Source organism: Tachypleus tridentatus, chromosome 7 (assembly GCF_004210375.1).
Source record: "Tachypleus tridentatus isolate NWPU-2018 chromosome 7, ASM421037v1, whole genome shotgun sequence".
Lineage (NCBI taxonomy): Eukaryota > Metazoa > Arthropoda > Merostomata > Xiphosura > Limulidae > Tachypleus > Tachypleus tridentatus.
In genome coordinates this window covers 10,696,887-10,711,215 of record NC_134831.1, presented here as the reverse complement: position 1 = coordinate 10,711,215, position 14,329 = coordinate 10,696,887, and the positions used below count along the sequence as shown (strand labels likewise).

Below are 14,329 nucleotides of genomic sequence, written 5' to 3'. Positions count from 1 at the left end.
TGTAATGACTAAAAGAGCTGATGATGAAAAAATTTTTGATTTTTGTGTTTCATTGTAACATTTTTATGCACACGCACACACACACAATGAGAAGAAAAATAATTTATCCCAACAGCTGGATAACGTAGAATTTGGAACTCCAAGAATAGGTACGTGTTAATAATCCCCGTACAAAAATAAATAAAAAGTGGCAGATACTGCATTATGTTCGATTCTGCAAAACACAACAAAGATATAAATTAAAGTATATTTACAAGGCATGACAGAAAGAAAATGAACTTTTTCTAAAGACTTTATTTATAATTGAAATATCAATTATTAATATGCCCTCTTTCATAAATTATTCTATTTTCCATATGCCAATTTTCGACGTATAAAAGTTTAAAAGATGTTATTTCTTAAAACTGGTGGCAAGTTATACAGAATGTACTAAAAGTAAAGTCAATATGGAGCTTATCAAACACCTTGCTCTTTGTTAGTGTTTTTAGAAATTATTCCTCTGATCATGCTTAGAACAACAAGTAACTTAATGAAAAAAACACCAATGTCTAAGCCTCCAAAGTTATAATTAGAATACAAGATATTAACAATATTATTTAGAGTATTTTTTCCTTCAAGAGATAAAATGGATTGCTAATAGGTATTTTGTCCAAACTCTCCAAATAACATACATACTTGGTATTAACCCAACATCTAAAACAACACTTTTTGTTTTATCACAAAAGAACAGCAGTCACTAGACTCAGTAAAATATAAATCTATTTGAAAAAAAGATCACGATTAAAACAGTAAAGTTTCATTTTACTTCAGTAAAAAAGAGAGAGAGAGCTAGGTTCAGACTGAGCTTAATGTTTCATGTTTTTTTGTGTTGATTTTTTTGCCTTATGAATGAATAATCAACTTATTGCTACAATGCATCACAAGTACTAATGGAAAGACCTGTGATCTGATCATCTTTTATAGTGCCAAAGGTGTTGACGAATAGACTTGTGATAAGATCATCCACCATGGTATCATAAGTGGTTCTGACAGATTGGCAATCAGGACAACCGTTGCAGTACACAGATGTTGATGAACAGACTGGTAATTAGACCATCTGATGTAGTATCACAGGTACTGATGGACAGACTGGTAATTAGATCATCTGATATAGTATCACAGGTAGTGATGGACAGACTGGTAATTAGGTCAACTGATATATTATCACAGGTGTGATGGACAGACTGGTGATTAGGCCAACTGATATATTATCACAGGTGTTGATGGACAGACTGGTGATTAGGCCAACTGATATATTATCACAGGTGTTGATGGACAGACTGGCGATTAGGCCAACTAATATATTATCACAGGTGTTGATGGACAGACTGGCGATTAGGCCAACTGATATATTATCACAGGTGTTGATGGACAGACTGGTGATTAGGCCAACTGATATATTATCACAGGTGTTGATGGACAGACTGGTGATTAGGCCAACTGATATATTATCACAGGTGTTGATGGACAGACTGGTGATTAGGCCAACTGATATATTATCACAGGTGTTGATGGAGAGACTGGTGATTAGCCCAACTGATATATTATCACAGGTGTTGATGGAGAGACTGGTGATTAGGCCAACTGATATATTATCACAGGTGTTGATGGACAGACTGGTGATCAGACCATCTGATACAGTATCACAAGTGTTGATGGACAGACTGGTGATCAGACCATCTGATACAGTATCACAAGTGTTGATGGACAGACTGGTGATCAGACCATCTGATACAGTATCACAAGTGTTGATGGACAGACTGGTGATCAGACCATCTGATACAGTATCACAAGTGTTGATGGACAGACTGGTGATCAGACCATCTGATACAGTATCACAAGTGTTGATGGACAGACTGGTGATCAGACCATCTGATACAGTATCACAAGTGTTGATGGACAGACTGGTGATCAGACTATCTGATATAGTATCACAGGTGTTGATGGACAGATTGGTAATCAGACCATCTGATATAGTATCACAGGTGTTGATGGACAGACTGGTGATCAAACCATGTGATATAGTATCACAGGTGTTGATGGACAGACTGGTAATCAGACCATGTGATATAGTACCTACCCTCTTGTACTTGCAATATTTTGCTCAATGGGTAGAAAAGTGATTTTATTATTGCATGTGCCCATAACAAGAACCTTCCAGAAAAAAATATGTTTAATCTGTAATAATCCATACGAAAAACAAACGTAAGTGTTCAAGAACTCCAAGAATAAATTTAATGATGACAGCAAACATGCAGAATAACAATTTATTTTAAACATAAAGTGAAACAGTAAGAACCTTTCTCAAAGTCAAGTTCATACCTATATTATAATAGTATAATATATATACATACCAATTCAATTCTAATACAAAAAAGACACAAATTCATTTCAATTACAAATTCTACTTTTCAATATACTATGAAATTAATATTTCCAGAATAGACTGTAATATATGTACTGTAGTTTAAGGACTTTAGCAGTGTTGGCTTGGGCTTGATGGAAGTCCAAGCCACAGCCTCAAGAAACTTCATGTTTTACTGGCTGAACCAGCTTTATAGTAGCAATTAAGTTTAAAAATACATTGCATTCTGAGTTAAGACAGGTAATATCTTTCAAAACAATATTCTACATAATTTTCAAGCAACAGAGTTAAATAAAAAAAAGATTATACAATTCTTCATCTTAGTGTTAGAACCACAAATCCTATTTTAGAGTTCTTTTATCAGTTCTTGGTATTAATAATGACAACAAACCACTTCCTGAAAGAAAACCTGCAACCATTAAAACTGAAATTGTACAGTGATAGTCCACTAATTGTCCAAACACAACATTCCCTAAAATGGCTCCTATTCTTCCAAAAACTAGAAAGAAGCCCATTGCAGTAGCCCTACACACATACAAAAAAACAATAATGTATTTAAACACTAACACTTCCTGTGATCATATGAAAACAAGTATATTTAAGGGCATAAAAGCTACAGAGTTAAAGTTAACATTTTTCTAAACTGAAAATGTATTCCTGATAGATACTTACCTCCCCTCACAAAATTGCTTTTCTCAATTAGTACTGCCCTCTATCAGTGTTCACCACTTGCCTTCCACCTCGCACTTCTGCACATCCACGTGTAAACAATTATGCAGAAGTTGTTGACCAACAGGAATGCAACACCCTCTCCACACTTGCATTTGTTAATTACTTTGAAATTTATCATAAGACCTAAACCACGTATCACTGGAAGTTGAGAGACTAGATTGGAATTGTGTGAGAGATAAGTCACAATCAAAAACACATTTTCAGTTTAAAAAACTGTTAACTTTCTCCACATATCTTAGCTCTCTCACAAAATAGCTAGAATCCCTTTAGCTGGTAGTTGTGGGGAGAGGGGAGGTAAGTAAATTATTCCTCTTGAGAAAGTGCCCAAAGAGAGACCATGAAGTGTGGAACCAAAACAGAAGATATCACACCCCAGTTGGAAATTGAGCTGCATTTCATCCAAGTACATGCTTCACTCTTTTATAATGTTGAGAACATGAAAAAGCAGAAAAACATGAATGAATCCAATAATATGCATTACCTATTAATGAGACCCCTGGGTGTCAGGTGACTAGGGTACAACAGATTGGAGTGAGAATTCAATCTCATTCAACACCTGGCTGTATCTGGAATTGAACATCAGTTCTGTGGTAGGTATAAAAACACCCTTTCTTCACCTTCAAACAGGATTTGGTAGAAAAGACAACCTTTCAGAGAAAAACTGCCTTCACTTGTGCACATTTCCAAACCAACTAACAACTGATCCACCATTAATCCACATTCAGCAAATGGTAGAAGGTGGAAAGCTTGTGTGGATGAGTCCTCCAGTCCAAAATCTGACAGCACTGGGTATGTTTCTTCCAGTCTGTGGTACAAGGAGGACACCTGACCATACACAAGTGGGAATACATGTGCTGATGCAGCTTTGAACAATACCAGATCTGCTGGGAACTGACATTCAGTAATTGGTAGAAGAGGAACCATGAACCTGGAGTGCATCTCCAATCCAAACCCTGGTAGCAGCATTGGGCATTTTTCATCCAGACCATGACAGGAGGAGGAATACTGGCTAGAATACATGTGAGGGCTAACTTGACTGGAGCAGAGTGATTCAATCAAAAGCTGGCAGCATCTAGAATTATACATCAGGTCCACATAATAAAGGGCATCACACCATCAACACATGATTCTGGACTATCTCCAACCAACACCAGACTCATCAGGAACATACATCTGTATAGTCCAGTATACACTCCTTGGGACTCAGCACATGAAACAAAACAAAAACTCAACACACTAAGAAACCAAATAAATACAGCCATAAAACTATGCTCACCAGATAAAATTAACGATGAATTAGACAATATAAAACAATACTTCATCAATATCAACAAGTTTCCTCCACAAACCATAGAAAACATTATACACACACACACCCAGACAAAAAGCAAAATCAACTAACAAAAGTAAATATATCCCATGAATTAAAAAATCACGAAACCATATACTGCTGCATACCATACATGCCCGACATCAGCAAAAAAATAACCAACATTTGGCAAAAACTAGTAACAAAATATGACATTCCAGTTAATATCAAATTTATTCAAAAACCTGGCACAAAACTAGGGTCTATACTGTGTAAAAAACTACACTGACAAACACCACACCAACATTATTTATAAAATACAATGTGATAACTGCCACTACTTCTATACTGGAGAAACAAGTAGAGAAATGGAAACCAGATTCAAAGAACACAAAAAGTCACCTTCACATGTTTTTGAACATTGCAAATCAAATAAACACAACATAACCATAGAAAACACTCAAATACTAAGTAAAGAAACAAACATAAACAAATGCAAATTTAAAGAAGCCTTACTTGTACAACAACTCCAGCCCAAAATAAACCAATATGAAGGAACACCTTTATACCAATATTAATAAATATAAACAAACATCTAAGCACGACCTCTACATTACCACACTCAGTTACACAACCCCCCGCAAACATGTGGTCAGCTATCGGTCAGTTACCTCTTTCGTTTTTTGTGAACCTGACAATGACCAAAGAAGGTCGAAACATTGTTTGCTCCTCTACATAAAAACTTTTCTCAACCCAAACCAGCCATTTTTACATTAAAAAAATTGGTATAGTGTGTGTGTAAGTAAACATTAGAAACAATTTAAAAGTATGCTTTATCAGTAACATAGTTTTTAACCAGTTAAAACCACAGTAGGTCATGTTTCAGTTAGTAGTCATGTTAGTTTTAACTGATCAGAACCAAAGTTAGTCATGTCTCAGTTAGTAGTCATGCTAGTTTTAACCAATCAGAATCAGAAACAAAGTAAGTCATGTCTCAGTTAGTAGTCATGATAGTTTTAACTGATCAGAAACAAAGACATGTCTCAGTTAGTAGTCATGTTAGTTTTAACCAATCAGAAACAAAGTAAGTCATGTTTCAGTTAGTAGTCATGTTAGTTTTAACCAATCAGAACCAAAATAAGTCATGTCTCAGTTAGTAGTCATGCTAGTTTTAACCGATCAGAAACAAAGTAAGTCATGTTTCAGTTAGTAGTCATGTTAGTTTTAACCAATCAGAACCAAAATAAGTCATGTCTCAGTTAGTAGTCATGCTAGTTTTAACCGATCAGAACCAAACTGGGTCATATTTCAATTGGGAATAATATTTGTTTCAACCAATCAGAACTACAATAGAACAAGTTTCAGTTAGTAATTGTATTAGTTTTAATCAATCAGAACCAGAGTAGGTCATGTTTCAGTCAGTAATTACATTAGTTTTAACCAATCAGTGCCAGAATAAGTTGTATTTCACTTAGTAGTCATATTATTTTTTACTAATCAGAACCATGATAAGTCAGGTTTCAGGTAGCAACCACAATCTGTGAATCATTGTTCACTATCAATATCCATGATGAAGATGAAAGGAGAACATTTACATCCCAGTTTTAAACAGTTTGGACATCTGTTTTTCTAGGCTAACAGCCTCGCTGCCATGCTAGAGAAGAAACAGAAGTCCTTTGACAAAACGATAGCAGAGTGAAAGCACAAGGTGAATGACCTCTCTGCAGAATTAGATGCTTCCCAGAGGGAATGTAGAGATTACTCTACAGAACTCTTCAAGATGAGAACTTTGTACAAGAAAGGTCAGGAGCAGTATGAGGCTGTGAAGATGGAAAACAAGAACTTGCAAGGTTAAACCTGTTTCTTTGTACACACATAGATTATTTTTAGTCATGTTAAGCCTGTTTCTTTGAACACACATACAGCAGTTTTTAGTCGTGTTAAGCTTCTTTCATTTTACACATGTACAGTAGTTTTAGTCGTGGAAAGCCTGTTTCTTTGTACACACATAGAATAGTTTCTAGTGATGTTAAACCTGTTTCTTTGTATACACATAGATTATTTTTAGTCTTGATAAGCCTGTTTCTTTGTACACACATAGAGTAGTTTTAGTCGTGTTAAGCCTGTTTCTTTGTACACGCATAGAGTCGTTTTTAGTCGTGTTAAGCCTGTTTCTTTCTACACACGTACAATAAAATAGATTTTAGCAAAACATATTTTTCTCGTGTATATGAAATCAAGGACCTTGTCGACCAACTTGGTGAGGGAGGAAGGTATGTTCATGAACTTGAGAAGTCCAGGAAGAGGCTGGAGATGAAAAAGGAAGAACTCCAGGCAGCTCTGGAAGAGGCTGAATCAGCACTTGAACAGGAAGAGAACAAGGTGCTCCGTGCTCAACTTGAACTTTCTCAGGTCCGTCAGGAGATTGACCGAATGATTCAGTACAAAGAGGAGGAGTTCGAAAACACAAGGTTTGCTGACCAATATCAAATATTAGTTCTAATCCAAGAGATTCTTCTTGTTTCTGCTTCTGGTCTCAATAACCTTGTCCATCAGTGAAAATGTAAAAGTCCATAGATTTCACCATAAATGAGTACATGCAACAATTTCATGTCCTTGTACTCTCACAGGAAAAATCATCAGAGAGCCATTGACTCCATGCAAACTAGTCCGGAAGCTGAATCCAGGGGCAAAGCTGAGGCATTGCAGATGAAGAAGAAGAAGCATTAATGAGCTGGAGATAGCTCTGGACCATGCTAACAAGGCCAATGCTGAAGCCCAGAAGAACATCAAGAGATATTAACAACACATTAAAGAACTCCACCAATCAGTGAAGGAAGAACAGAATGGATGTGATGAAGCTAGAGAACAATACACCAAGGCAGAAGGAAGTAGCCATGCCCTCCAGGGTGAACTGGAGGAAAACAGACAGCTCTTAGAACAGGTGAGACTCGTATGACGTGTCTAACAAGTGAGACTTCCTCTGAGAAGACCCCCACTAGTATAGCAGTGAGTCTGTGGATTTGGAGCATTAAAATCAGGGGTTCGATTCCCCTCAGTGGGCTCAGCAGATAGCCTGATGTGGCTTTGCTGTAGGAAAACAAACAAAATCCTATGAGAAACAAATATCACGTTTTTTATGGGTGAAACTTCTCCACAAGAGACAAATATCACATTTATGAGGGGTGAGGCTTCCTCCGACAGACAAAATCACATTTCTCTCAGGTATAGCTTTCTTTGAGAGACAAATATTATGTTTCATACAATGACAGCTTTCTCAAAGAGACCAAAATAACGTTTCTGTTCCAAAGCTTTTAACCCATTAATGATTTCTGTACGACACTTTAGGTTTCTTTATATAAATTAATGTAGTATGGTATCTTCTCACCAAACTGGAGTTAATATAGTATGGTGTCTCCTCACTAGGCTTTAAGTTAAGAGAAGCAGGGATTAGCAAAGGGTTGTAAGGGGGACAGAGAGAGGGAGACACAGAAATAGCAGCAGGAAGTTGAGATACACAGGAAGCTAATGAGGATAATGAATTATGCAAACAAATGGACTTAACTTAAACCATCAATGAAATGGGAAACTGTCAGTCATTTTTCATATAAGAGAAGTTGCTATATAAAATTCATATAGAGAAGTAAATCAACTTGAACAAGAACAGAGTCCAAGAAGGTCCCTACAGTATATCAGCCATGCCTGAAAAGCCAGGGCTTAGGATGAAAAGCATGCTATTGCAGTAAATAGAAAACAATGAACATCATCACCAGAAGACAAGTGAATTGCCAGAGTCAGCAACTACATAGTTGAAAATATGTTCAGAACTGTGGACAACATCAGTCTGATAAGAAAGTTGAGAAATTACAAATATTGGAAATGAAGATAAGGGAAGAAAGTTTATCAAATACATAAACATGATCCTCAGATCTACTGAGAAACAGATTCAGGGTGGAGGGAAGGGGAAGAGGTTGTCACAACTCACATCCTCCTTGTCAGACACATCAAGAACAGGCATTCCTCGTGTGGCAGTAAAGGTTGTATGGACATGTACATTTCTTATCAAATAATAGCCTCAGCTGATAACTGAGTACTCAACCAAGTAGTAGTTGTAGTAAAGAAACCTGCAGCAGCAGAAACTACCTGAAACTGTGAATGATAGTGACAACTTCAAAGAAATTATACATGAGAAAGTAAGGAAGTTGGAAAAACCTTTTACAATTCAAAAACACTAAAAATTAAAGAAAAGAGAAACCTGTAGGGTAAAGGAAAATGTTGACATATTTGCAAGCAAAAACAAGCATGTTTGTGCAGTATTCCTGCCAACTGAGATGCCATTAACAAGTGCAAATGTGGAGAGGGCACTGGTTACAGGGGCTGTGTTGAACTTTACTGGTGGAGACCTGCTGTATAGTCGTTTATGTGTAGATGTGGAAAAGCAGGAGTTGAAAGACTACACTAGTGATGAGCATTGAAAATCGCACATATAGGGGGCACCACTGAATCAGAAAAGTTATTTTGTGAACAGACTGAAGATATCATTTCCAAATATAAAACTTTTAAATACCTATAAGAAAACAAAGTCAATAATATTGAGAGAGAAAATATAATTCCTAACATATATATGCCAACAAAACTAATGTTTTTTTAAGTTTAAGGAACTTGGGATTTCTTGTCATATTAAAATTCCACACTTAATTCTTACCTTTGTTTTTTTTACTTTGGTTCAACAAAATTATAACCTGAGAAAAAAGAAAGATGAATAAAAAAACTGATTACTATTCTCCTTAACTGTGTATTCTGTTGATCCTTGTATGCTGTATTATCACTCATCCTTACCTTTATCTTAGCTTGAAAATATACATGTTATAAAGGAAAATCTCTCAATGTGTATCATATACTCTTGCAAACAACTCTGTCTCTAAAACTAATTTTCTGAACAATGTCAGACTGTTCCAATGTTTTTTAGGTTTATTCCAAAGAGAGGGGATTACATAAAAAACAAGCAACATTTCATTTGTTCTTTACATGTGGAAACTATATTACAGAAAAATAAAAGGAAAATTAAAACTAAAAACTCATAAACTGAAAGCTAACAAATTAAGAAATCAGGTACACCAGCTCAATCCTCACAACCTTAGATTCAGGTCAAAACAAAAACAACTAAATCTTAACTCATGAGATTCAGACAGAAACACAACAGCTAAATCTTGACTAACATTAGATTCAGATAAAAACAAAACTGCAAAATTTTGACAAACTCCAGATTGAGATAAAAACAAAAGAGCTAAATCTTGACTAACTACAGATTCAGAAAGAAACAAAATAACTAAATCTTGACTAACCTAAGATTCAGATGAAAACAAAACACCAAAATCTCGAATAACTGAAGATTCATATAAAAACAAAACAACTAAATCTTCACTAGCATTTGATTCAGATAGAAACAAAACAGCTAAATCTTGACTAACTTGAGATTCAGATAAAAACAAAATAGATAAATCTTAACTAACTCCACATACAGATGAAAATAAAACAGCTAAATCTTGACCAACTTGAGATTCAAATAAAAATAAAACAGCTAAATCTTGACAACTTCCATATTCAGATAAGAAAAACCCAGCTAACTCTTGGCAAACTTGAGATTCAGAAAAAACAAAATAGCTAAATCTTCACTAACTCCATATTCAGATAAAAAACAGTTAAATCTTGAAAAACTTGAGATACAGATAAAACCAAAACAGCTAGATATTGAATAACTCCAGCTTCAGATCAAAATAAAACAACTAGATCTTGACAAACTTAAGATTCAGATAATAAAAAACCAGAGAAATATTGACTAACAATAGATTCAGATGGAAACAAAACAGCAAAATCTTGACTAACTCCAGATTCAGATGAAAATAAAACAGCTAAATCTTGACAAACTTGAGATTAAAATAAAGAGAAAACACCTAAATCTAGACTAACAATAGATTCAGATAGAAATAAAACAGCTAAATCATCACTAACCTGAGATTCAGACAAAGCAAAACAGCTAAATCTTCACTAACTGCAGATTCAGATAAAAAAAAAACAGGTAAATCTTGACAAACTTGAGATTCAGATAAAACCAAAACAGCTAAATCTTGACAAACTTGAGATTAAAATAAAGAGAAAACACCTAAATCTTGACTAAAAATAGATTTAGATGGGAACATAACAGCTAATTCTTGACTAACTTTTGAATCAGAAAAAAACAAAACAGCTAAATAATCACTCATTTGACATTCATAAAAAATAAAACAGCTAAATCTTCACTAACTCCAGATACAGATAAAAAACAGCTAAATCTTGACAAACTTAAGATTCAGATAATAAGAAAGCAGCTAAATCTTGACTGACAATAGATTCAACTAGAAACAAAACAGATAAATCTTAACAAATGTGAGATTCAGACAATACAAAACAGTTAAATCTTGACTAACAATAGATTCAGACAGAAACAAACATCTAAATCTTGTCTAACCTAAGATTCAAATAAAAACAAAACAGTTAAATCTTGACTAACAATAGATTCAGATGGAAAGAAAACAGATAAATCTTGACTAACAATAGATTCAGATGGAAACAAAACAGATAAATCTTGACAAACTTGACATTTAGATAAAAACTAAAACAGCTAAATCTTGACTATCTTCAGATTCAGAAAAATACAAAACAGCTAAATCCTAAATCTTAACAAACTTCAGATTCAGATAAAATTAAAACAGTTAAATCTTCACTAATTACACTCAGATGAAAATAAAAAAGCTAAATCTTTACAAATGTAAAATTCAGATTATAAGAAAACACCAAAATTTTGACTAACAATAAACTCAGATGGAAACAAGACAACTAAATCTTCACTCACTTGAGATTAATAAAAAGTAAAACAGCTAAATCTTGACAAACAATAGATTCAGATTGAAACAAAACAGCTAAATCTTGACTAATTTGAGATTCAGTTAAAAACAAAATAGATAAATCTTGACAAACTTTAGATCAAGATAAAAACAAAACAGCTAAATTGTGACTGCCTCCAGGTTCAGATAAAACCAAAGCAGTTAAATCTTGACTAACATGAGATTCAGAAAAAAAAACAGCTAAATCTTGACAAACTTGAGATTCAGATAAAACAAATGCTGAATCTTGACTAAATTGTGATTACGATAGAAATAAAACAGCTAAATCTTAACAAACTCAAGAATCAGATAAAACTAAAACAGCTAAATCTTGACAAACTTGAAATTAAAATAAAGAGAAAACACCTAAATCTAGACTAACAATAGATTCAGATAGAAATAAAACAGCTAAATCATCACTAACCTGAGATTCAGACAAAGCAAAACAGCTAAATCTTCACTAACTGCAGATTCAGATAAAAAAAAAAACAGGTAAATCTTGACAAACTTGAGATTCAGATAAAACCAAAACAGCTAAATCTTGACAAACTTGAGATTAAAATAAAGAGAAAACACCTAAATCTTGACTAAAAATAGATTTAGATAGGAACATAACAGCTAATTCTTGACTAACTTTTGATTCAGAAAAAAACAAAACAGCTAAATAATCACTCATTTGACATTCATAAAAAATAAAACAGCTAAATCTTCACTAACTCCAGATACAGATAAAAAACAGTTAAATCTTGACAAACTTAAGATTCAGATAATAAGAAAGCAGCTAAATCTTGACTGACAATAGATTCAACCAGAAACAAATCAGATAAATCTTAACAAATGTGAGATTCAGACAAAACAAAACAGCTAAATCTTGACAAACTTCAGAATCAGATAAAACAAAACAGAAACAAATGAGCTAAATCTTAACAAACCCCAGATTCAGACAGAGACAAACATCTAAATCTTGTCTAACCTAAGATTCAAATAAAAACAAAACAGTTAAATCTTGACTAACAATAGATTCAGATGGAAAGAAAACAGATAAATCTTGACAAACTTGACATTTAGATAAAAACTAAAACAGCTAAATCTTGACTATCTTCAGATTCAGAAAAATACAAAACAGCTAAATCCTAAATCTTAACAAACTTCAGATTCAGATAGAACTAAAATAGCTAAATCTTGATAAACTTAAGATTCAGAAATTAAGAAAACGGCTAAATCTTGACTAACAATAGATACAGATAAAAACAGCTAAATCTTGACTAGCTCGAGATTCAGATAAAAACAAAAGAGCTAAATCTTAACTCACTTGAGATTCAGAAAAAATAAAACATCTAAATCTTCACTAATTCAAGATTCAGATAAAAAAGCAGCTAAATCTTGACAAACTTGAGATTTAAATGAAACAGAAACAGCTTAATCTTGACTAACTCCAGATTCAGATGAAAATAACACAAATAAATCTTGACAAACTTGAGATTCAGATACAAACAAAATGGTTAAGTCTCAACTAACTCCAGATTCAGATGGAAGTAAACAACTAAATCTTGACAAACTTGAGATTTAAATGAAACCAGAACAGATAAATCTTCACTAACTTCAGATTCAGATGAAAATAAAACAGCAAAATCTCGACAAACTTGAGATTAAAATAAAGAGAAAACACCTAAATCTTGACTAACAATAGATTCAGATAGGAACATAACAGCTAATTCTTGACTAACTTTTGATTCAGAAAAGAACAAAACAGCTAAATAATAACTCATTTGACATTCAGACAAAATAAAACAGCTAAATCTTCACTAACTCCAGATACAGATAAAAAAACAGCTAAATCTTGACAAGCTTAAGATTTGGATAATAAGAAAACAGCTAAATCTTCACAAATGTGAGATTCAGACAAAACAAAACAGTTAAATCTTGACAAACCCCAGATTCAGACAGAAACAAAGATCTAAATCTTGTCTGACATAAGATTCAGATAAGAACAAAACAGTTAAATCTTGACAAACTTGAGATAAATATAAAAACAAAACAGCTAAATTGTGACTGCCTCCAGATTCAGATAAAACCAAAGCAGTTAAATCTTGACTAACATAAGATTCAGAAAAAAACCAGATAAATCTTGACTATCTCCACATTGAGATAAAAAGAAAACAGGTAAATTTTGACTCCCTCCAGATTCAGATAAAAACAAAAAAGCTAAATATTAACAAATTCCAGATTCAGATAAAAAAAAAACAGCTAAATCTTAACAAACCTGAGAGTCAAATAAAACTGAAACTGATAAATCTTGACTAACTCTTGATTCAAATGAAAAAAAAAACCAGCTAAATCTTGACTAACTCTTGATTCAAATGAAAAAAAACCAGCTAAATCTTGAAAACTTCAGTTTCAGATAACAAGAAAACAGCTAAATCTTGATCAACAATAGATTCAAATGTAAACAAAAATGCTAAAACTTGACTAACAATAGATTCAGAAAAAATCAAAACAGCTAAATCTTGACTAACTTCACATTCAGTTGGAAACAAAACAGCTAAATCTTGACTAACTCCAGATTCAGATGAAAATAAAACAGCACAATCTTGAAAACTTGAGATTAAAATAAAGAGAAAACACCTAAATCTTGACTAACAATAGATTCAGATAAGAACATAACAGCTAATTCTTGACTAACTGTTGATTCAGAAAAAAACAAAACAGCTAAATAATCACTCATTTGACATTCAGAAAAATTAAAACAGCTAAATCTTCACTAACTCCAGACACAGATAAAAAACAGCTAAATCTTGACAAACTTAAGATTCAGATAATAAGAAAACAGCTAAATCTTGACTTACAATAGATTCAAATAGAAACAAAACAGATAAATCTTGACTTACAATAGATTCAAATAGAAACAAAACAGATAAATCTTAACAAATGTGAGATTCAGACAAAACAAAACAGTTAAAT

General features: G+C 33.4%; 2 protein-coding genes across 3 annotated transcripts in view; one reads left to right on the top strand and one right to left on the bottom strand.

The window, feature by feature from the left end:
* Positions 1-276: 276 nt before the first annotated feature.
* LOC143257918 (synaptic vesicle glycoprotein 2B-like) overlaps positions 277-14,329 on the bottom strand; it is a 53,088-nt gene continuing 39,035 nt past the window's right edge. The window contains exon 12 of one of the 2 annotated variants that reach the window (XM_076516965.1): positions 277-2,929. In XM_076516965.1, the coding sequence (XP_076373080.1) occupies positions 2,746-2,929 (184 nt within the window). In that variant the 3' untranslated portion in view covers positions 277-2,745. Of the gene's footprint in view, positions 2,930-9,149; positions 9,188-14,329 lie in introns of those variants that run through there. The other variant, XM_076516966.1, reaches the window with a different exon arrangement.
* LOC143257919 (myosin-8-like) lies at positions 6,759-7,004 on the top strand. Its single transcript, XM_076516967.1, has one exon. The coding sequence runs from the start codon at positions 6,759-6,761 to the stop codon at positions 7,002-7,004; it is 246 nt and encodes an 81-aa protein (XP_076373082.1).

What these genes read in the sequence shown, in the direction of transcription:
- LOC143257919 (XM_076516967.1), top strand. Translation starts at nt 6,759, where the DNA reads ATGAAAAAGGAAGAACTCCAGGCAGCTCTGGAAGAGGCTGAATCAGCA.